Here is a 25,022-nt window from a genome sequence, read left to right as displayed (position 1 = left end):
CCAGCTAGTCTTGGGGAACATTTACTGGCTACCTAGGAGCCTGTGAGATACACCAGCCTGATTATCTCTTACTCAAGAAACTTGAATGCCCAGGCCTGGGCCTTTGAAACAGTAATCTGTCCTCACCTCTGCTCACTGACACCAGGCATCCTGAGTCTTCAGGCTGAAAACATCTGCTGTTTGATATCCCACCGTTACTGCTCCCTTCCTTGAGAATAAGCATGACCCTATCTGGGATGCTCTTCAAAATGCCCCCCTTGGTACATGCACATACCCACACACGTGCAGAACACATACTGTGCACGCACCTGTGTGTGTGTGTGTGCACACACACGTACCCCCGACTTTCTTTTATTTCACCTAGCTCAGAAGCCAGGACACATACTCTTCTGAAGCAGCTCCAAGCCAAAGCAACCTCTGGATTACTGAGAATGTATTCTCTTTCTCCAGAAGCCACAGGCCTTGCTGTTCCCAGGCTGCTAACCTCACAGCAACAGTCAAGTTTCCCCTGTCCTACTCTATCCTTTCTGCTTCCCTGTGGGGCACAGGGGAAGAGATGTCCACAGAATGTTTCCACCAGGCATTTGGGGAGGGGACTGTATAGTCCTGGCTGGGAGCCAGAGGAGCCAGATCCTGCAAGTCACCCCTTCCCTGGGGACCTCTGGGCCAATCACCTCCTCTTTGGTCCTCCAGAATGAAATTGGAAACCTTTCCACTGTGCCTTGTCTGGGGACTGAGGAGATCAGGAAACACAAGCAGAAGGCATTGCAAAGTCAAGAGCATGTGACCCCATGTCTGGAGAGCTTTGTAGGGGCAGGAGGAGGGAGGGGGAAGGGAGGCATTATGAAGCCATAGGAGCTGGAGCTCTGTCTGCGAGGGAAGTAGGGTGTTGGTAGCACTGACGAAGTCGGGACTGTTGGTTTCCCCGGGAGAGAGTAGGCTCCCCTTGATGTCCCCAAGGAGGCAGATATTGGCTGAGGGAGGAAGAAGCTTGCTGAGACCTTGCCCTGGTTGGAGTGGCTGGGAGCTCCTTGTTAGTGCAGTTATGTTAGATTACTGGTCAGGTATTGGGTATCTTTAGGGATGGAACATAGTAGAGTTGGAGAGGATTTAATCAAGAGGCTCCCCAGCTTCTAACCCCTGTTCTTTAAGAAGAGCCAATGTCCCAATGGCCCTCTGTATCTTCTCTTTGGCCCGAATACCCTCTTCCCCAGATCATTCCTCTTCCTGGGTTAGGTCATCCTAACCTAATGAGAAGTAGACCTAGGATATCTGAATTGTGCTGCAGGTGGCGGAATTATTGCCGTCTTTCTCCCAGGAGGCCTTGCACTTCTGAGCTTTGTCCCTACTCAAATTTCAGAGGTTTGGGGGCATGGCCCCTCATGGAGCAGGTCCACTGAGATGGCCCAACTGGTAAGAGGATATGGGAACTGGCTCTGGAATCTGATTGCCTGGATGCTTGGTGGATGTCTAATGTCCCCAAGCCTTTGTTTTCTCATCCCTATAATAGGCTGCTAATAACAGCACCTTTCCTAGAAGGCATGAGGAGCAGTAAATGAGTAAAGTCAATACAATTAGCTATTCACATTCATTCATTCGCATCTAACCAGCATTCTTCCCTGGGCAAGGCACTGTGGGGACACACTGCCCCTGCCCCTAAGTTAATCACAGACTGCCTGGGGAAACAGGACAGTGCACACCAGGCTGTGTGTGCACACGTGCACACCCAGAGGAAGTATCTGATTAAGTTGGGGTCAGAAAAGGCTTTCCTGGAAGGGATAATGAATAATAAGAATCTTAAATAGGGAGGCAGTGTCTGATATGAAGAGAGTGTCTGATAGTGGGGAACAGGAAGGGTGTACTGGGCAGGGAAACAGCATGAGCAGAGGCTCGGTGGCACACAAAGCCTGGGGTTTACCGGGGAGGGAGGTCTGTAGGTTCTGTGCTGGAATGCAGTGAGGCATGCTGAAGGGCAGGCATGTCATCATGGGGTGACCATAGCCCTCAGCTCACAGAGCTGTTATGAGGACTGTGTTTGCACTGGTGTAGGGCAGGGCATGGGGCCTGGTGCATGGTGAGAGCTCACTGCTGACCATCATGACTGCCTGCAGATGTGTGTGGCAGGAAGACACTTCTGATGGCAGATGTACTGTGGGGTGACACTGGCACTGGGGAGGCCAATCCATGGGACCGTGGTCTCCAGCTGCAGCCAGAGGACATGACCTCAACCTCCAGGCTCCGTCTCGGGAACCCATTCCTTCTGTGCCTTCAGACTGCCCAGGTTGAGGTGCTGGCTCACCTGGGCCTAGGGGGAGGTTAGTGAGTGGAAGGATCTTCTGGCAGGGAAGCTGGCCCCAGGGGAGTAGGGAGGGCAGGGAAAGAAGGTGCTGCCAGCAGACCTCTTCCCAGGGGGTGGGGCACCTGGGCCAATACTGACTTAGCATCAAGGGCATTCAGCAAAGGCCACATCCCTCCTTCTCCCAACTCTACCTCTCCTTCAGTCTCCCTAACCTCCTCCTCTTTGGCTCCTTTCTTTGTGTCCACATCTTTCACTGAAGCCATTGCTGGGGGCTAGGGGCTCATAGGTGAGTTGTCACTATCTGCTGACTCCCTTTTATCCCCTTGACTCCCCTCCTAAGAGTCCCCACCCTCTCCCATCACAGAGGAAAGCAGAGCCCACATGCCCATGCCTGCAGGGCTCAGCAGGTGACATTCACGAAGGTTGCAGGGGGCCGTGGACCGTGGGGGCAGGATTAAAGGGGTGCCCCCTTCAGTTCTGGCTGGCTGGTGCCCTGTGGTGGATGGGCTTGGGCTTCCCAGAGCTCTGGATCAGTCAAGAGCAACTTGGGCATCTGGACATTGTGGGTAAAAGGAAGCTCATAGGGATCATCCCATGGCCTGAGAATTGTAAGGCAAAACTGAGGACACAGGAGTGTCTGATGAGATGCTGCCTGCTGGGCTCAAATATTCACCCCCTGCCCCCCCGTCCAGGGCTTACTAAGTCACTCTGAGAGATAGGTACACCCTCATCAAGTGGACTGACCTCTGTCTCTTGTCTGGAGGCTGGAAGTGCAAGGCCTGCAGACCACCCGAGTGCTGGCCATCCGAGGATCCTTCTTCGTTCATTCTTTTAACAAAGATTTGAGCATCAATTCTTTGCTAGGTTTGGAGATAAAATACTGAACAGATGAAAAACGTAGAGAGTACTCTGGAGAGGGCTGGAGATATATCTTCTGGAACTCAGGAGGTGTTCGTGAACAAGGAGATGAGGTCTGTCTTTGCCCTGGAGAACTTCAGACGTGGGAGGCCATGGAAATGGCCGGTGCTGGCTTTAAGGGACAGTGGTGTTGGGGAGGAAGGGCAAGCCTGCCTTCCCTCCTGGTGTTCTGAGGTCCAGAAAGGTAGGCACATGGAGGACCCTGTGACTGGAAGGGCCCCAAGTGTTGGTGCAAGGAGGGGAGGGGAGGCTGGAGCTGTGGGGGGCACAGTGCCTGTACAGCTGGCACATAAATCCAAGAAGCAGATGGGCTGTGAGCCTCTGGTGGACTGGACAGAAGCCCCCATCCTCTCTGAGGGTCCAAATCAAAGCTCTCATCACCCCCCCTCAAAATTATGCCTGCTGTTTACTAGGGACCCAGCATCAAAAAACCCACCCAAATCACCCTGTATGAACTAGAGCAAGAGCATCTCCCCCGACCCCATCCACATTATGCCAGGAAAGAGATACTTTGCTTTTGTTTTCCTTCTCCTCACCCTACCACAGAGGAAAAGCTAAGGTCTAAAAGGTCAGGGGAGACCTCTTGCAACTCCAGTTTTAACAGGACTAGACTGAGTCTGTGAGTCAAAGAGATCAGTTCATTATTGCTTGGGCTGTTGATGTGGAGATGAGAAAGGGGGCATTGGCAGAGGTCAGCTGGATGAAAGAAAACTTTGTGTTTGCACATTTCATTGAACTGGTTATGCATTACACAACGTCAGTCATCCCATTCTTAAGTGAAATACCATGTTCTCTCTCTGCCAGGCCCTCTTCTAAGCATTTGCCTCTAGCAGCTCATTTAAACCTCACAACCACCTTGCAGAGTAGGTGCTGTCATTCCTTCCATTGTGCAGATGAAGCTGAGGTTAAGTGACTTGCCCAGGGTCGCACAGGGTGGTACCCTGCAGAGTCAAGACTCAAATTTAATAATATGCCATCATGCCTCTTACTACATTTAATAACATGCAGGCAAGAGCATGTTGGTAGGTGGATCTGGGCTGTGGGCTGCCACCTTGAGGCCGGCCATTTCAATGTGTTGGGAGCTCTGTGGGGGAAAGGATGAGGGAGTACTGAAGTACAGGAGTGCGGGGGAGTACTGAATTGGGCCAGGCCCATGGCCCATTTGGAATCGCGGATTCTCACAGACGGGCAGGACCTTAGAGACAGTCAGGTTGACCTTTAATTCCATTTTACCTATGCGGAAAGACATAGAGGGGCAGAACTTGCCCAGGATCACCATGGCTCAGGCCCTATACCTGTCCCTCTCTTCTTCATAGGCTTCTTACTTGAATTTATGTCCTGGGAACCAAGAAGGCTATAGGATGAAACTGCGATCTCGTGATTCTATTCTGAAGGATGGGAGGGCAGGACTGTCTAGAAAGGAGAACACCTAGCTCCAGGTCCCTTTCTCCTAGGGATGCCTGCCTGCCTGCCCCAGGAGTCTGCCATCGCAGATTGGAGAGCCGCTGCCAGTCTGGCTTACCCTGGCCCAAAGGCAGCTGCGCAGGATGGTGCTGACCAGGGTGCTGAACCTGGATGGGCCCCTTCCTCAAACACTCAGTCTAGCTGAGGGGAGAGGGAGGTTGAAGGTAAGGAGACTTATTTTTTTCCCTCAAGGATAAAAATTACTGTTTTGGGCAGTTTAGTGGAGCTACAATTTCTGTAGGTCTGAGGCTGTGGGAAGGGCACTCAACTGCTCTGGACATGCTTTTTCATCCGTTCAATGGGGAGAGCAGCTCCTATCCTACTCAACATAGAAGGCAGAGGTGATCATCTCTTGAGGACAGGTGACAGAGCCCTGCACAAACCCCAAGCCTATCTCTGGGGCCTGGTGACGGCTCTCAGGAGCTCACCCTCACAGAGGGGCTTCATAGGACGGTTTCTTCCTCTGAAATGGGGGTTGTGCTGGGTAACTTCAGATGCTCCCAATCTGGGTGCTCTGGATGCTGTGACTGTAGGTGGAAGTGGTCAGGAGTGTGAGATACACATCGCAGACCTGGGAGTCTTAGCCCATCCCAGGGCTTATGCTGCATTGTTCCCTTTTCACACAAGTCCTGACTTGAATTTCCAGCTTCAGGAGTGAGTTTTGCACAGGGATCCATGCTCCTCCCCTGGAGAGGGTGGGGGGCTCGGAGTATAGCAGTTCTTCAAAAAGAGCACTGGCTTTAGAACCAGGCTGACCCAGGTTCCCATCATGGTTCCGCCATCCCTAGAGGGGAAGCCTAGCACATCAGCCACTGCTGTTAACAGTTTTCACCCTGCAGGGCTAGAGTACTACATGAGGCTAGGAAAAACCAAGTACCCCGTGGGCACCAGATAAATGCTTGTTTCTTGCATTGGAGGGCAGCCTTATCCTAAGCCCTCAGCCTGATCCATCCATACGGCCTCAGTAATAACAACTGGTCCCCACTGAGCTCCAGGTATCTGTTTATAAGACACAAAGTTTGGTAGGACCCTGCAACAATCCTGAAGATAGAAGTACGGCTGACTTTGCAGATAAAGCCACGTACCAGCGAAGGAAGTCTGTGAGTCATACCCATGCTTGTCTGATTTCTCAGACTCCTGCTTGGCTTTGAGCATGGTGAGCCTACTGGACCTTTTCAAACCCTCTTTTTCTCGTCTAGAGAGTGAGGACACTACCTCATTATGGTTGTTATGATCTGAAGATACAGCGTATGCTATTTTAAAAGGGTACATGCATATTTAGATGCATACATGAAACACATATGATTGACCCATGGAGGCAAGGGAATGGAGTGGGTACAGGGAGCAAAACTTGAAAAACAAAATGAGGGAGTTCTTGCATGCATGAGTCATAGTGTGTCATGAACCAAGAAGACTGGCTGAATTCTTTGCACCTGACAGCCAGGTGAAAGGAAGCGATGCAGGTATTACACCAGTGCATCTCAAACTTTGCATGTGCACGTGAATCACCTGGTGAACTTGATTCTCATTTACTATGTCTGGGGTGGACCCTGGGATTCTGCTTTTCTACCAAGTTCCCAGGTGAAGCTGCTGGGTGCAGCCAGTTTGAGCAGCAAGGATATAGAGGGTCTTCTCTTTCCTTCTTGGGAATTCTCAAACTTGTCTGATCATATGCATCTGAGGAAATCATAAAAAAAAAAAAAAGATTTAAAAGCCTGACTGAAGAGATCGGGATCCATGTGTTGGTTGGGGCCAGGATGTACTGTATACTTGGAGCAAGCACCACAGGAGACTGTTAAGCTCCTGTTCAGCCATGGTACTCCTCTCTACCCTGGCCCCTGGTGCGGCCGGACCCAGGACACAGAGTAGACAGAAGCAAAGAGAAACATGTCCAGTTCTAGAAGTGGGAAGGAAACAGGCAAAGGAACAGAAGATGGGGACGTGGGGGCTGCCAGAGGTAGGACAAGTGATCTATGGCATGTCACCGTTAACATAAAGATCTGGAATCAAATATTTCTTTTCCTTGTAAGCCACTGGGTAAACACAGAAAGTTCAAACCATGCAAAAGTAGTGCCGTGAACTACACTAGACCTGGGAAGGTCATGAGAATTTCCCTATAGCTCATCTTGACCAGAACCTTCCCAAATCAAACCCAACCCCTCTGTGGCATTCCAGCCACAGTACCCCAAGGTGGCTACTACCAAAGCCATGCCCTGCTCCCTAGGGGTGACTGGTTCTGGTCCCCATCTTGCTCAGCCTAGGTCAAATTCTTTTTTTAGAAAACAAACAGAAGACAAAACCACAATGAGATACCACTTCGCACCTACTAGGATGGTTCTATGCAAGAAGAAGAACAAGTACTGGAGAGGATGTTGAGAAACTAGAACCTTCCTACCCTGATGGTGGGCATGTAAAATGGTACAGCCAGTTTGGAAAAGTCTAATAGTTCTTCAAAAAGTTAAACCGAATTGCCACACAATCAAGCAATTCCACTCCTAGGTATGTACCCAAGAGAAATGAAAACGTAGGTCTACACAAAGATCTGTACACAAATGTCCACAGCAGCATTGTTTACAAAGATGAAAAGTGGAAACAACCCAACAATTGTCCCTCAACTGCTAAGTGGCTAAAGAGAATGTGGTATATATTCACACAATGGAATATTCTTTAGCCATCAAAGGAATGCAGTACGGACAACCTGCTACAGCATGGGTATGAATCTTGAAAATGTGAAGTGGAAGAAGCCAGACACAAAATGCCACACATTGTGTGATTCTACTGAGAACTGTCCAGAACAGGCAAATCCTTAGAGAACAGACTTTCGGCTGCCCGGGGCTGGAAAGGGGAGCCGTGGGGATGACCCTTAATAGGTACCAGGGGGTTTCTTTTTGAGGTGGTGAAATGTTCGGGAATTGATGTGATGAACGCACAACATTGTGAATACACTAAAAACCACTGAATCGCACACTTTAAAAAGGTAAACTTTATGGGTATGTGAAGTGTATCTCAATAAAGCTGTTATATATAAAAAAAAGGAACAGGTTATTAAGTGCTGATTTTATTGTTAAGGCTCCTACCTTTCAAATTCCACACATACCCGCAACCACTCCCGTTGGCTGCCTGGCGATTGCTGGCAGCTGGGAGGAGTGAAGTGGCCCAGACCACAAGCACAGACAGCATGACCTGAAAGTTCCTGAAGGCCCCGTTCACTACCCCCAGCACAACTAAGACATTGTATGTGTTCCTCAGTGTTCTTGATACAAGGAGATCCATGCAAAAAATGGCTGATTCTGTAGATGACAGTCACTGAAGTTTCTGTTTTCAGAAAAGAGAATTATGTATAAGACCATCCTTTTGACCTTTGCTACTAGAAAACCCAAGTGGCAAATTCATTGTTCCAATCTTCTTTTCCTCGAATCATGATTCTAAAGTGATCTACTTTCCCTGCTTATCTGATGGTTTCTAGTGTGATGTTTTTTTAGATGCTTCCTTTCATGATAAAGGATGCCTGTGTGACCAAAGTGCCCCACATCCTTTCCACAACAGGAAAAGTCCAATTCCAAAACAAAAACTTTCCACCTGTGTGCAGGCCCGAGGAAGACTATGACTGATGGCTGCATTTGTAGCTCTGCCCAATCTCTGCATCTCTCTCCGGAGTAGAAACATTCTAAAGGTGCCGAGGTGGTCTTTTAATAACTCGGTGCTCGAGATGGGGTCTGCCAGAAATGCCCGGGGAGCCTGCTCACGCTAGCCTCCCCACAGGCCCCAGCTCAGTTTATCCCTAACCCACACTCGGACAGGCATTCCCAGGCTACAGCATATTAGCAGACACCTCAGGAAGTCTCTGGTAGCCTACCCTCTGCCCATAGATAAACAGTATGCCCTAATATCAGTGAAAGAACCCAAGGAGCTGAGAAGAAAAAGGACCCACCCATGGATGAAATGCTAGTTGTGGAGGGAAAGTGACTAATGCCTTGATCTCTTGCCTATGAGCCTGGTGCTCCGTGGTGTTCTTTCCACTCCAGCACAGGGGTTCATCACTGACCACGTCTGTCAGGTCTTGGGCTGAAAAGGATCCGGAGAACACCAGAGGTCAGGCGGTCCTGGACAAAGGACACTGGCTTCCAGAGGCTGGGCTCCCCGCTCTTGCCAGAGTTCAATACCATACTCAGACAGAGCCCATGCTCCTTGGCTCTTCTTGGCCGGGCCCCGAGGGGCACAGAGTTACTCTGTAGGACTAAGTCCCACACAGAGCCTCGAAATTTCATTCCTTCCTTTGCCCCCGTTCCTAGAGGTGGCCACACACAGAAGCAGACACCAGAATGTTTTAAAGTACGAAGGGTCCCCTCACATTTCATAGGCAACAAGAAGGCCCCGCAAGGGGAAAGCCCTTAGGGTCAACTCAGTAAGTTAGTGGCAGAAATGAGATCAGCCTTCAGGTCTGTTTATTCTGCTTCAAGGCTGCCACTGTCTAGGTACAGATGGACTGAGGACGCACAGAGGCGGAACTAGGTCCCTTCTCGGAATGACGCAGGCTTTTTGCAATATGCCTGCCCTTGTGAAAGTCATCCTTGTGGCCCTATGGGGTTTCCAATCCCTCATTTTTGGCCTTGCAGCCACACTGGGCCCCACCTGAGTGATGTCAGGAACCAGAAAGCAATTTATGAAGGGAAGGGGCCTAAGAAACAAGAACAGGCTCTGGGTAGGAGAAGAGTCATTTAGCCCCACAAAGACTTAAACTCTAAAGTTTCAGAAATGGAAAGAGCTGGGGAGTAAAGAACAGTGGGAGACTGGCAACATGATTTTTGTATTGACATTTGGTTCTTATAATAACATCCAAAATGTGTTCTGTCCTTACAGCGCTGCAGCTGGGACTGCGTCGGGCTGAGGGCAGATGTTGCCGAAGTCTCTCCTGAGAAGTGTGAGGGAGCTGGTGGGAAGAGAGACGCACACATTGGTTTCTCTTTGGGACCTATATGCAGCTTGGTGGAGAGCTGCAGCAGGTGCCTTGGTTCTGACAGGGGGTGGGGAGGCAATCCCAGCCGGCCCGAAAACACATGGGCAGAGTCCCTCGCCCCCAGCCCTCAAGAACACAATTGCTGATGGGGCGGTGGTGGCAGCTCCAGGACAGTGGAGGGAAGGCTGGGATGTTACATTCTTGAGGCCTTCACAGGTACATGTCATCGAAGCCCGGCGGGGGGAGATGGTCTGGGTTGGGTCTGGAATGGAAAGAGGGGCTGGTGAGTTGGGAGTGATGGAGGGGCTGGGGCACACGGGCAGATGGGCCCTAAGAGCAGAGGGAGCCTGTCCTCCGAAACGAAGTACTCTGTGGGCCGGAAGAGCATGTGCTCTACAGTCATGGCTTGAATCCTGACTCTCCCACCTGGGAGAAGTTAATTCCTTTTTCAGGGCCTTGATTTCTACAGGATGTGAATGGAGTGTTGCTATCAGGATCCAGCAAGTTCCCGACACAGACTAAACTTCAGGAAGCGTGAGGAGCTCTTCCTCCTCTGAGTGCTCTCTGAAAGGGGCTGGAGGCAGGGAAGCGCTGAGGGATGGGGAGCTCCAGGGAGGCATCAAGCAGGGGCCTGGAGGAGGCCCCACTCCCTTGGATGGAAGGGGGATGGAGCCAGGGGCACCTCCGCGCCTGCAGTCAGACCCCTCGTTCCTGCAAAGCTGAGCGGAGCTGTCATCAGGCCCTGCTTCTCAGCAGGCCTGAGTAAGTACCTACCCAGATGGGCTGGTCCCAATGGGTCCAAAGGGGTCAAAGCGTGCTCCTGGGGGCACAGCGCCCGGAGGAAGACGGTTTGGGAGGCCCGAGGATGGGTCAATGAGTGCTCTTGGGAAGCCAGTTCTCAGGGGATCCACAATCATGCCACCTCTCCGACACCTGAGGCAAGAAGAAAAGACGGGTGAGCAGGTGTGGCAAGAAGCTGCTGGAGAAGAGGCAAAGGAGGTGAGAGTGGACGAAGGGACGAAGAAAGCCCCGATAGCTCTCTGGGCAGCGCAAGCAGACAGAGGTGGCTGGTTACCTGAGTGCCAGCAGGAAGCGGGCAAGAACAAGAACACACCAAGAGCACACTTTTCCTGGAGCACGCGGCCTGTCCTTTGAGCTCTCCAGGCTCCCTGAACCCACAAAACAGAATTGCTGCCACATGCTACATCTAAGGGGGACAATTTGAACAAGACCAGGTGCCAGAACTTGCCAAGGTCAATGCAGAACCATCTCAAGGCTCTGCAGGGCACTACTTTAGGTCTACAGACTAGTAGTAGCAGTGAGACGATTCATGACGCTGACTTTCCTGTGGTTTCCTTAGAGGGCCTCGGGGTGATCTATGACTCCACCACCAGGGCCAGTGGGGCCAGCAGGTGACAGAAGAGCTTGCCTGCCCGGCTTGCTCGGCCCTCCCTGGCAGCAGAGCTCTCCACAAAGCTCCAGGCACGGCAGAGCCGAAACAGCCACAGTGGCCTCCTTCACCCCAAAGGAAGATTGACACAAAGCTCTAAGATTAGAAGATGAGCCGGGGTTGAAAAGTCACAACAGGAGTAGGTTGTGTTGCTGCCCCCTCCCCAGCAGCACTCACCCGAAGGGGTCCAGGTCCTCTCCCCCGACAGCAAACGGGCCCAGGGGATCACACCTGAAACAAACAAGGGGCAATTACCACAAGTCCCAGAGCAGTGAGGCGCCTGGGTTCCCAGGGGCTTAAAGCCGACGCCTGTGGGGTCACAACGACACTCCCACGTATGGGGACAGGGGACACCCCTACCGGAGACCATTAAACAAGGGACACTTCAAAGTGGTCTTCCACACAGACTAATGCTGAAAATGAACACAAAGTGAGGAGGATCCGCTTATAAAAATATTAAATAAATAAAAACATTAACCGTGGTATCCTCCAGATAAATTTTGTTTATACTTTTCTCAAGTTCCTAAACTTTATGTAAAGAACCAAGAACTTTTAGCTCAGAAAATATCCGAACACTAAAACCAGAGCTCCAAGACTAAGATCTGAGAGCTTTCAGGATGGAGTGAGATGGGTGCCCACACAGCCAGAACAGGGCTCCGCAGCCTTTTTCCAGATGGCCTCTGTGTGACACTTCAATCCCACAGACCCCTTGTGTCTGCTTACGCACTGCAGTCCACTAGAGGGCCAAAAACCACTGCCGCCCCCCCCGAAGAGTTTTTCACCCCCACATCAAAAGCCCATTTTTGCTCTCACTGGGAATGCTCAGGCTAGGATCATTAAGCGAGGGCGTGCTTTCTGGAGGCAATTCTATACTGGCTAACATATAGATCATAATAGGCATCTTTCAAAAGTCTTAGGTATCTTCATACTTTTTGACTCAACAGTTTCATATCTAAATCTCCATCTCAAAGAACACATCATTCAAATTAAAGTATCACCACAGACTTTAATCAAGGGAACTGGAATTGGCCTAAACAGGGACCGCTTAGGCACGTTATAGTGTATCATTGAATGCAATTATGGAGACAATGTTCTTAGTTTTAAACTGATATGAAAAAATGTTTATGCTCTAATGTTAACTGTGTGGGGGAAAAGGACAGTCTAGGAGTAGCCTAGGAAATCAACCATGAGAAATGTGTGTGTGGGTGTGTATGTATAAATAAAACTAGAAAGAAGCACACAGGAAATATACACAGCAACACTTGCTCCTGGAATGATTTTCTTTATTCTTTCCTGTTTTTTTCTATAAAGGATATGGATATAATAAAACAAAAAAGATTAAGAATTTGCGGAATTGTGCTTTGGAGTCTGATGGAGTCCTAGAGAGTGATACGAGCCTGGCAGTTCTGAGGTTGGTGGGGGGTAGGGGTGTTTCTGCCAGACCTTTGGAGCTAAACAGCAGCTAATATATGCTTACAGGTAAGGGACCATTATTAAAGAACTGGGGAAAAAAATCCAAAAGGAGGTGTTTCTTCAGTCAGTTTTGACTAATACGCTGGAAAGGATACTGTGATTTAGGTAGACATGGCTAGGTTTCCAAGGGAAGGAATTCTTCCTGACCTAGATGAGTGTTCCCAAGTCATGGTTCATGGAGCTGATGGTGGAAGTTTCTGGTGACCTCTGTTACCTGCCACCCTGGATACACCAGGTGTGCTGGAGAGCTGTGAGCATCTTACCTACTATTCCCATGCCCTGCCCTGCTAGAGAACAGCAAACAGAAGGAGCCTCTAATGACCACAAAAATGCCTGGGAGAACACAGCCATATTCTTCTCGTACTTCAGCCTTCTCTCTTTCTGTCTCCTGGGCCACAGAGCATGGGGCAGGGAGAACAACGGAGGCTGGAAAGGCAGCTGCTGGGCCCAACATGACCACTGGGTGCTTGAAATTGTCACAGCATATCCTTTGACTCGACACTTAACACACCCTCACTGTAACACAGGCACACTTGTGTGAACTCGAACTTGTTAAATGCACGCTCAGAACCCGCATTAAAATAGTCTCAGTCCAGGGGCGCCTGGGTGGCTCAGTGGGTTAGAGCCTCTGCTTTCAGCTCAGGTCATGATTCCAGGGTCCTGGGATCGAGCCCCGCATCGGGCTCTCTGCTCAGCGGGGAGCCTGCTTCTTCCTCTCTCTCTGCCTGCCTCTCTGCCTACTTGTGATCTCTGTCTGTCAAATAAATAAATAAAATCTTTAAAAAAAAAAAATAGTCTCAGTCCACAGTGTGTCAAATGAGGCAGGCTACGGGGATTAAAAGAAAAGTAATTTTTGCATATGGTCTCTGAAATCAAGCCCCTGCTACTACATCTGGTATTCCACTGAAGGAGAGTGTTACACACTAACGCTGTAGGCAAGAGTGCCTGGCTGGGCCCATGGGACTGTATGTCTCAGCCCCAGTAGGGACCCCTCTAGGGAATTTGAGGGTGATCCTTTTTTTTTTTTTTTTGGAGGGTGATCCTGACCACACACGATTTCCTCTTTCTGTGCTCCCCTCTCCTTTTAGATAAAAACAACACTCATGCCTCACTTCAGGTCAGGTTTTGCTAAGGAACAAGGTTTGGCACCAGTCTCATGGAAAAAAAAACAAAAAACAAAAAACAAAACAAAACTTTGGTTTTCAGAGCTCTTTTGATATCAGAATTGCACATAAAAGATTGTAGGCCCACAGAAATAAAAATTCTCCTTCTCATCCCTGTTCCCCAGGCTCCTAGGTCTTCTACAGATGACTAAGGTATCAGTTTCTTGTATGTTCTTCCAAAGACACTCTGCATACAGAGTGAGCAAATACGTATCTCTCCTACTTTTTAAACAAATGGATGTGCTGAGCTCCTTACATACATTATCTTATTTCGTCTTTGCATCAGGCCTCTGAGTACACATATTTTTATTCTTATTTTACAGATGAGGAAACAGGCTCAGAGAAGTAAGGCTTCTTATACAAGGCCACAAAGGTAGTAAGGGCCAACACGATATTCATCCCAGGTCTGCCTAACTTCAAAACCCATGCTTTTTAAACTAATGTGTTGAGACCATTTACATTTAATGTGATTTTATGTGAGATGTTTAGACTTATATCTACCATTTATTGTTCTCCAATCTTCTGTTTTCCTCTTTTTATTCAATTTGAGTGTTTCTGACTAGATCTCTTCGTAGATTTTTTTCCCAAATAGTTGCTCCAAGGATTGAATACATATACTTAACTTCTTCAGTCTACTTAGAAATAGTATTTTACCATTTCAAGTAGAAGGCTGAGACCATATCAGCATATATAGGTCCATTTATCCTCCTCCCTTTATGCTACAGTTGATCCGTATTACACCAACATACACAGAGATGCCACGATTTTTGCTTTCAACTTTAACAAATTTTGGAGAATTCAAGAGGAGAGCAGTCAATTACATTTACCCAGACATTTACCATTTTTGGTAAATTGCTTTTCCTTCATTCCTGATGTTCCAAGTCTCCATCTGGTATCATTTCCCTTCTGTCTGAAGAACTTCCTTCGGCAATTCCTTTTGCGAAGAGTTGTTGACTATGAATTCTCTTAGTTTCCTTTCACTAAGAATATTTTAATATCCTACAGAAATAAAGCAAAATATTTGCTGGATACAGAATTCTGGGTTAACAATTCTTTTTTCTCCACACTTTAAGAACATTGATCTACTTCTTCCTGGTGTCCATGATTTCTGATGAGAAATCGATATTCAAGTTCTTGCTCTTCTATAAGCAAGTCATTGTTTTTCCTTAGACACTTTCATTTTTTCTTGATTTTTAATTTTCAGGAGTTTGATTACATGTCCATACATGGACTTCCTTGGGTTTATCCTATTTAGGGTTTGCTGAGTTTTTTGAATTTGTGGGTTTATATCTTTTGCCAAATCTGGGAAGTTTTCAGGCATTATTTTCTTCAAGTAATTTTTCTCTACTGTATTCTTTCTCTTTTTCTTAGACTCAAATCATCCCAATGTTAGACCTTCCATAATTCATTCACAAATCCCTGAAACCTCATTTATAAATCTTTTTTTTCCCCTCTGTGTTCAGATGGGATAATTTCTAGTGCTCTATGTTCAAGTTCACTCTTTCTTCTATTATTTAATGGTTCATCCAGTGAGGTTATTTTGATTATTTTATTTTTCAATTCTAAAATTTCCATTTGGTTCTTCATCGTATCTTATTTCTTCGCTGAGACCAATTATTCCACTTATTTCAAGACTGTTTGCCCTCACTTGGAACATTTTTATAATAGCTGCTTTGTATCTTTGCCAAATAATCCCAACATCTGTGTCATTTCAGAGCTGGCATCTGTTGTCTTTTTGTGAGTTGAAGTTTTCTTGTTTCTCTGTATGCCCAATAATTCAGGATTGTATCCTGCAAAGTCTGAACATTTGTTATGAGGCTCTGGAGGCATCCTGCTATTTTTATTTTAGCAGGCAATCAACATAGCTGGGTTCAGGATCCAAATTCTCGTTTTAATGTCAGTTGTTTTCAGAGCCTTTTGCCGTGCCCTTTAGTTCTGTACCACGTATGTGCTGCACTGTCTGAACCACCTTGGCAGTTCTACTCGAACTTTCATGTGCAGATGAATCAGTGTGGGATCTTGCTAAAGTGCAGGTTTTAATGCAGAAGACCAAGAATGGGACTTGAGATTCTGCATTTTTCACAAATTCTCAAGTGACCCGATTTTGTTACTCTGGGGAACACAAATGGCTAGGCCCATCGGGGTACAAGTTCAGCTGGGCAACTTTGGTGTGTTATATGTATTCTGTTCTGCTAAGTGTGGAAACCTAGGACTGGGGACATGGGGATGCTGAGAAGTGTAGACAAAAGTGCATATACATGCGCATGTGGAGCACAGTTATAGCACTCTAAGCAAATGGGACACTAACCCTTTCCTTTTCCCCACCCTGAGGATATCCTGTGAGTTTAAGGGTGAACTGGGAACTGATACTGCATTTAGACTAGGTGAACAAAGATTTAAAAAAAAAAATGCACAAATTATACTAACAAACTGTTAGAAAAATGTTACCATAATCTAACGCAATGATTCTTACTGCTGTTTTTCTAGTCTTCCTCCATAAATATGCTTTTATGAAATTATAATTTTAGACCCCACTGTTTTCCTCCACTTATGTCCTGTATTTCCCAAGTTGTCTATCTTTGCTATTGACATTTTTAATGACCAAGTAATAATCATTCAAGTGAAGCAAATTTTTTAAAAATTATGCTTCTACTGTAGGTACTGGTATTGCTTCTGGTCTGTGTAACTATAAATAATGGTGTGAGTAATAATTTTTCTGTACATGTTTTTTTCCTGTCAGAAATCAGTAACTGTTATCCTCTGCCTGTCCCACCACTGTGTGATGGGGGCAAATCTGTTTCTCTGCTCAAAAGATAGAGGAGTTGTGTATAGGAGCCTCAGCTGCATCTGACTTAGACAATTTAGAAGGTGAGATTTGGGTCCTGCAAGCTGAGGAGATTCAAGTAAGATCTGACATTGAGCTGATGCAGGAATGGGTAACTCTTAAGAATCCTAGGGAAGGAAAAGATGTATACTGCATTTGGGAGGCCAGAAGGTAGGCTGTGGTAGGTAACATTTCTAGAAAGGGCCCCTTTCAGTATTCCACACTGCCTAATCCCCAGAACCTATGTTATGAGATGAGAAATCAATCTTGTGATTGTTTTATGTAATATGGCACAGCTGACTTCATAATAGGGATGATCTGAATGGGCTAATGTACTCATATGAGCCCTTATAAAGTAGAAAACTCTCTCTAGCTGGCAGCAAATGAGAAGGTGGAGGGGGGGAGTCAAAGCATGAGAAAGGCTTGACAAACTACTGCTGGCTTTGAAGATGGAGGAGGCCATGTGAGAAGAGATGTCGGAAGTCTTCAAGAGCAGAGAGAGAGGCTCTCAGCCAACAGCCAATGAGGAATGGGGACCTCAAGTCATACAAAAAACAAGGAACTGAATTTGAGTTCAGTCAGCTTACAAATGTTATTGGGATCATGGCATTTCTAAATAATTTGAAAGAAAATGGAGACTAATTCCAGCAAGATGGCAAGGATAGGGAAACATCAAAATATAGTGGAAATGCCAAGTAGTTACAACTGTTTAGGAGGGCAACTGGGCAACATCAAAATCTTGAAAAACAGGCGTAGTCCTTAATGGAGTAATTCTACTTATAGCAATGTATGCTATGGAAATAATTCAGAGATGTGCTCCAAGTCTGGAAGTACGTTCACTGAGGTGTTAGCTGTGGTAATCCCAAATCAGAAATGACTTTGGCAAAAATACCCCAGATGCATCATCCTTGATTTGTCTCCCCTTTGTTAAGCCAACCCATCAGCAAATCCTGTCAGGTGTAGCTCCAAATATACCCAAGATCATCTGCCTTGTCTGCCATTTACTACCTACCACCACAGTTTCTCGCCTGAGTGCCTGTGTCAGCTCCTGACCTGGTCTTCCTGTTTCTACTCTTGTCCCTTTGTGATCCATTCTCTACAAAGGAGCCAGAGAGATTAAAAAATAAAATGTAAACAGTATGAAGCCCCTCCATTGTTAAACATACCTAGGGGTTCCTACTGCTTCTGATCTTGCCCCCAAGGCTCTGCATGCCCTGGTCCGTGCTTACCCCTACAGGGTCATCACCTATCTCTCTACTCCACCAATTTACTGAGCTCCAACCACACTACTTTCTCTTTGTTCTCGGAAGAGTCTAAGACAAGACTGTTTCTTTTGAAGTGACTGCTGACATGCATGTTGCAAGGAGGAAATACTAGGGCTGAATCCTGCTCCAATGTCTGTACTGTGTTGGTTTGGGTAAGTTAATTAACCTCTCTGTGCCTCAGTTTTCTTCTCTGTAAAATGGAGGAATTTCATTATGAGGAATTATGAGTTTCATTAGGAAGAATAAGACAGATTACAAATTAAACTTAATGTAACTACTTGGCACATAGTAAGGGCTTATTAAATATTCATAGTTGTTAGAACCTAACTTGTTCCTCAAAAGAAAAGTCAGTGGTTCAAGGGGTCCCAATCAGAATGCTTTCCACCCCAAATGTTCTGACGGTTCCCATTACCCAGGATCAAATCTAGCTCCTTAGCCCACAGGGGCCCTCACGATGTGTTCCTTACATTCCCCTATTCCTTCCACATGCCAGTACAGGTGAAATATAATGGCCCTATTCCCTCCCTTGCTGCCCCCCAACACACACACACACACGAGATGATTTCATAGCCTCATTTATACCCACTGTCCCCACAACAATGCATGCCAATTACTCCCAATACCACAAAAATTGTATTAGTCCTTAAAATTTAACCCATCGAGCATTATCTCTGTGAAACCTTTACTTCTATCCTGTACCAATCAGTCCTTCAGAATAATCACCTTTCTCTGTGCTTTAGCAGACCTCAGAAATACGTCATTGTTTTTAAAAGACTTATGATCTGGGATGAACAGGGCCATCAGCCTGGACTGACTGTGAACTCCTTGAACGCTGGGTCCATACCTCGTCATGTAATCCCAGTGCCTGGTACAGTGCTTGACACACAAGCAACATTTAGACAGACCTACTTGGAAATGAGAAACTGTGAGAACGTCAAAGCAAAGGTTTTAGAGTTAGACCCAAGTTCAAATTCTGGCTTCACCACCTAACAGCTGTTTGATTTAGGGCAGGAAATGAAATTTCTAAGTCCTAGCTTTCTTTCCTGCGAAATTTGACAACACTATCAATTTCTCAAGGTTGCTTTAAGTATCAAATGAGAATGTTTACAAAAGTGTAACACCTGGTACATAACGAAGAGTTCAATTAAGTGGTATCCAATATTCTATTATTATATCACAACTTCTGCTTTATACTGGTTATGATCAAGTTACTTATTATACATGAACGTCAGTTTCCATACTTGTAAAATAGGGATAGCCCTTACCAATCTCTCAGGGTTAAGAGGATTAAATAAGAGCATATGGATGTTTCATATGGATGAAGGCCCAGCTTATTGCTTGCAATAGCTAACACTCAACAAGGAGAGGCTGTACAATTATTATTGAGCTAACTTGACCATCCATGGGAAAAACTGAAGAGATCAAGTTTATTTGGCTCTAAGAGGAAAAGCAAAGAAGGCAAATTTTAAGAACAGGAAATAAGGGGTGCCTGGGTGGCTCCGTGGTTAAAGCCTCTGCCTTCCACTCAGGTCATGATCCCAGGGTCCTGGGATCGAGTCCCGAATTCGGGCTCTCTGCTCAGCAGGGAGCCTGCCTCCTCCTCCTCCTCTCTCTCTCTCTCTGCCTACTTGTGATCTGTCTGTCAAATTAAAAAAAAAAAAAGAACAGGAAAAAATAGCTTCATGAGTAGTGAAAAATGAAAATTTAATTATTAAGGTGGCATAGGTAGAGGATAATTCTTTTCAAAATATGGTGCTGGATCAACTGGATAGCAATACTGTAAAATATCAACCTATCCTGTTCCACACATAAAAATTAATTTCAAATGGATTATAAATCTAAACACAAAAGATAAAACAACAAAGTGTCCAGAAAATATGAGAAACACTTCATGACCTTAGGGTAGGGCAAAGATTTCTCAACAGATCAAAAACAAAAAAACCACCAAACATAAAAGGAAAGCATTGATAAGCTAGATTACATAGAAATTAAGAACATTTTAATTTAAAAAACCACTGACAGAGTGAAAAGGCAAGCTACACAGGGAGGATATTTGTAATACATTTATCTGACAAAGGACCTAAAATCCAGAATATATAACCAATGCCTACAAATCATAGAAAGACCAGACAACAAAAGAGAAAAATGAGCAAGAGATGTGAAAGACTCCTCAGCAAAAGGGAATGGCTAACAGGGCTTGTAAACATTTTTTTAACAAGAAAAAGAAAGGACGCAAAATGTCCTCCACAGAATCCTGGGGGAGTGGTCCCTGAAACTCTTTCGCTTCGGGGGGGTCCACGAGATCAAAGCTATTTCATCTCAGAAGCTATGTGCTTTTTTCCACTGTGTTGAATCTGCATTGATGGTACAAAAGCGGTGGTGAGCAAAACCACTGAAGCCTTAGCATGAATCCCAGCAGTGGCCCCGAACTAGCTGTGAGCGTGCACCCCCAGTAAGCCATCAGCCACGCACTATGCGCATCCAGTGTCACTTTAGAATGTTCTCGATGAGGTAGTAAAAAATTACCAAGTATTCTAAAACTGCCATCTTTGAACACACCTCTTTTTCCTATTCTATGTAATGAGATGGGAAACATGCATAAAGCACTTCTGCGGCATAGAGAAGTACAATTGTACTTATCAATACTTTTGCACTTAGGCTGCCAGCTGAACTGGCCATTTTTTTCACGGAAAACCACTCTTACTTGAAAGAATGACTAACAGAAAAACCATGGCTATTCAGACTTTTTTTTTTGTTTTTTAATTTAAGACATTTCTCAAAACAATATGAGCCTGTTACTGCAAGGAAAGCAACTGACATTATTGCTTATGATAAAACGAAGCTTTCAAGTGAAAATCAGCAATTTGGAAGTTTGTATTCAAATCTGATGGCCTCCCAGTACTGATGGTGAAGAGATGGGTAATATTAATAAATGTGATTTGATATTGGATAATGAGTCAGCCTTTAGCAGATCTACATAACTCAGTGAACCAATATTTCCCAAATGATCAATAAACCATCTTCTAATACCATACCTGGGTTAAAGATCCACTCAAAGGACATGACACACCAGTGGATTTAATTTTTTATTTTTCAAGATTTCATTTATTTATTTACTTATAGTGTGAGCGAGCAGGGGGAGGGGCAGAGGGAGAAACAGAGAGAGAATCTCAAGCAGTCTCTGCACTGAGCACAGAGCCTGACATGGGGCTCGATCCCATGATCCTGAGATCATAACCTGAGCCAAAATCCAGAGTTGGATGCCCAACTGACTGAGCCACCCAGGCACCCCTGAAAACATTATTAAACCACTCTTTTATCTAATAACTATCTTGATAAGTCTTCAACAAAAACATCACTGTCTGCAGACTAAATGCAGAAGCAGAAATGAGACTCTTGTCTTCCATGCCTGATGATAAATAGGTCTGCAACAACATGACACAAGTCATTCTCACCAAATTTTTATGTTTGAGGAAAAAAATAGGTATTTTTGTAAAAACTTCTTAGTTGTGTTACCATGTAAATAACGGGTTCATTATTGTTACTTTTAAGTGAATGAATAAATGTGTATTTTTAACATTTTAGCTATAATATCGAATATGGTAAAATGCTGAGAGAACCCAAACAAGAACTCTCTTTTTTTAAAGATTTTATTTACTTGAGAGACTGCAAGAGAGAGAGAGCATGAATGGGGGCAGGGGCAGAGGGAGAAGGAGAAGCAGACTCCCCACTGAGCACGGAGCCCAATGCCAGACTCCATCCCAGGACCCCTGGGTCATGACCTGAGCTGAAGGCAGAAGACGTTAAACCAACTGAGCCACTCAGGTGCCCCCAAGAACTCTTTAATGATTCAAAATTTAATAACTCTTCCTCAATAATTCAGAGTTCAAGAGGGTTTTCTGAGATCAAAAATGTTGAGATCTGCCACCATGGAAAACAAAACTCAAACGAAGCAAAAGAAAAAACTATATACAGATGCATATAGCTTTACTATTTAAAATGAAAAATTGAACATGCTTAAAATAACCCGTGGAAGTTAGGCAAACTATAGCATATCAGCAAAATAAAATATCAGATACTAAAAAAGACAGACTCAGCACTTTAGTAAACAGGTTATGAAATTTTAAAAAGGAAATGCAGAACACAAAATATTGGAAACATTAAAAATATGTAAAGACAGGCTGATTGGGACTGAAAATGAATCTTGAATGACAAGAGCTCTGTATCTAAGGATTTATTTTTAGTGAAGCCCGTTAAGCGTAGGAAAAGCTGGTTTTTCAAAAGAGCGAATAGGATTTGGGGCATACGGTCTGCCTGAGGACAGATGGAGCAAAGGGAAATGGGTTAGAATTGTAAGACAACAACAACAAAAGTTAGGCTTAGATTAAAAAAAAAAAAAGACCTTCCCTTACAGATGGGTTGTTTTCAGTAATTCTTCCCCCTAGAGATCTCAGGAGTAGGACCGTCCTACTTTTCACTATCAATTCTCCACCACAATGGAATGTCCTCTCCACCTGTCCTGCTGGCTGAGAAGCAGCCTGCGTCACGCCCAGTATCCTCTGACAAACTCCGGGTACACATCTCCACACACTTAGGGAAGCAGATCTCTTTCCGTCCCAAGACGGACACCCTATGTGTTTGCTTTTGGAGTTTTCCAGGGGTGGGCTACACAAGATGGGGTGTGGAAAGCGAGCAGGGAGATATGGAACCATGTCCTCTGTGAAGGAGGCAGAGGCTGACTATTTCCCACTCCGAGTACAAGCCTCGGCTGTTCCCGTGATGGGCTAATTAACACCCAGCAGCAGCCAGACGGGCCGGCTCCTGTGCCACTCTTTCCCTCCTTCCTGCCCTACAGCCCCACCCCCCAAATCCTGCATTTGAGGAAAAAACAAAAAGGTGAAAGTGTGAGTGCTGGTTGCCCAGCAACCTGGTGGTGGTGGGGGCTCTAATAAAGGAATCGGTGTCATCACAGACATCTGTGCCGACAGAGGAGGAAGGGGGCTGGCGAGGAGTGTGGGTGGAGGGGGGTGAGCGGCTGACAAAAAGCCTCCTAAACATTCTGCCTCTTCTCTGACCATCTCTCACGTAGTGCAGTGTCCTAGTCCTGGGAGACACACTGGCTTGAGAAAGACCTAATTGAGGGACGGCAAGGGGATGGATTTTTCTCCACACTGTGTGCACTCACTATATTGGATTTGTACACAAATTGATTATCGCATGAACTAAAACTGAAGGGTACAGTGGGGAAAGCATGGGCAGAGTTAGACCCACGGAAGGGCAGACTGGGCCCAGCCTTCCCCCTTCTGGTTGGGTAAAGCTGGGAAGCCACACTACTTCCTTATCTACCGACCCCTCCTGTGTAGAGCAGGGATGCTACCAACCTTCTCACGGGCCTGTCTGGAAGATGAGCCACCATAAATGAAAGCACCTGGTTCGGCGGTCAACATGGCGACAACCAAGAAATGGCAATTACTCCTCTCCTTGATAAATGCAGCCAATGTTGATGATAAAGAGACCATGTCTGTAAGGGGCTGAGCCTAAATGCAGTCACCCCACACACCCCCAGGTCCATACTCTCACAGCTTAAGTGGCTCCACGGCATCAAATCCTTTTGTGGGGGGAAGACGCTAGGTATTTAAGAACATAAAACAAGGTTCTGTCTTTGGGAGGACCGTCCACTCATTACACCTTCAGTCTGGTTTTGATCTCCACTTCTATCTGAATGGGGTCCACTGAGTGAGTAGCTAACCTTTACTATATTCTGAGCAATGAACTCAACACATGACATCCATTACATATCAATCCTAAGAGACCTTGCAGACCAGCATAACAATTCTCAAGGTGCAGATGAGGAGACCAAGGTGCTCCCAGAGGCAACATGTGCTCACCGAGGGACAGGTCAAGCTACAAGGTCAGGGTTTGAATCTAGCTGATCGACTTCCAAAGCCTGTGCTCCAGACTGCCATATAATATTCTCTCATTGATATGGGGGAGGTGGGTGGGGTGGCGGAAAAAAAGGGACCAAGTCCCACGTGCTAAGAGTGGCATGTGGAAACAATGAGTCTCAGCTTTCTGTCTTACTGCTGCCTCCCTCCCCGCCGCCACCATTCCACTTGGCTCTACTCCTTATCTTTCCAGGGCTCTGCACAGGCCAGGCCTTCATGCTGGGACACCCTCCCTATCCCATTCTGCACTGGCTAACGCATCCTCCTCATTCTTTAGGAGCCTGCTGAGAGGTCAGCCCCTCCTTGGGGAAGTCTTCCCTGAACACCAAGTGTGGTTCAGGCTCCTCTTCTACGTGCTCCCTTGTACGCTGTCCCTCCCTGATGAGAGTACAGCAGGAGCAGATGGCACCACTGGTCTTCATGAAGCACCCATGGCTGGATCTAGTGTCGCAAACCTAGTGAGCTCAAGAAATACTTTGAACTTAAGAACCTAAGTGGTTCCTTAGCATCTACATTTTCAAATACCTTTCATTTTAAAATAATTAAAGAGTCATGAGAAGTTGGAAAAAGGGTGCAGAAAAATCCTGCGCAACTTCACCTAGTTTTCTCCAAGTGATACCACCGCAAAGCTCCCTCATGCTACCTCGCCCACCTTCATAGTCGCACCTACAGCCTGCCCCCATCCCTAGCCTCTGGCAAACACTGATCTGTTTAGCACATCTACTAATACTGTCATTCTGAAAGTTTTGTGAAGGTGGAATCATACAGTTTGTAACCTTTTGGAATTGGCTTTTTCTTACTCCTTTACCTTGCTGAGTATTCCTCGGGCAGCACCACAGCGTGCATAACCTCTCACCAACTTAGGGACATCTGAATTGCTTCCAGTTTTTGACTATTACAAATAAAGCTGCTATGAACATCTGTCTATAGGATTCTGCGTGGGCATAATTTTTGTTTCTTGACGATAAATGCCTAGGAGTGCAATTCCTAGATCTTAATAGGAAGTGTTTGCTTAAGAAACGGCCAATGTTCTTGAGTGGCTGTACCATTTTACATTCCCACCACCAACAGGTAAGAGACTGAGATTCTCTGCACCGTCTCCAGCATTTGGTACCATTTTTATTTTTACTTTTAGCCAGTCTAGTAGGTGTGAAGGATTTCACTGCTGAATTTCCATTTCCCTAATGGCTAATGGTGCTGAATACCTTTTCATGTGCTATGTGCCATCTGTGTATCCTTTCAGTGTGCCATCTCTTCACATCCT

The 25,022-nt window shown here is 46.1% G+C and overlaps 1 protein-coding gene across 4 annotated transcripts in view; it reads right to left on the bottom strand.

Annotated features, from left to right (window-relative positions):
• Positions 1–7,646: 7,646 nt before the first annotated feature.
• PSMF1 (proteasome inhibitor subunit 1) overlaps positions 7,647–25,022 on the bottom strand; it is a 46,666-nt gene continuing 29,290 nt past the window's right edge. The window contains exons 6-9 of one of the 4 annotated variants that reach the window (XR_004382859.1): positions 11,266–11,319; positions 10,413–10,571; positions 8,613–8,746; positions 7,647–7,996 (exon numbers count right to left, since the gene is read on the bottom strand). Coding sequence is in view for 2 of the 4 variants with exons in the window: in XM_032858999.1 (XP_032714890.1) it covers positions 9,849–9,900; positions 10,413–10,571; positions 11,266–11,319 (265 nt within the window). In the remaining 2 variants the exon portion in view is untranslated. Of the gene's footprint in view, positions 8,747–9,104; positions 9,901–10,412; positions 10,572–11,265; positions 11,320–25,022 lie in introns of those variants that run through there. The other 3 variants (XR_004382860.1, XM_032859000.1, XM_032858999.1) reach the window with 3 other exon arrangements.

The sequence above is a fragment of the Lontra canadensis genome, unplaced genomic scaffold (assembly GCF_010015895.1).
Source record: "Lontra canadensis isolate GAN:19392208 unplaced genomic scaffold, GSC_riverotter_1.0 scaffold16, whole genome shotgun sequence".
Lineage (NCBI taxonomy): Eukaryota > Metazoa > Chordata > Mammalia > Carnivora > Mustelidae > Lontra > Lontra canadensis.
Note: the sequence above shows the minus strand (reverse complement) of the source record. Positions and strands in the feature narration are given on the sequence as shown.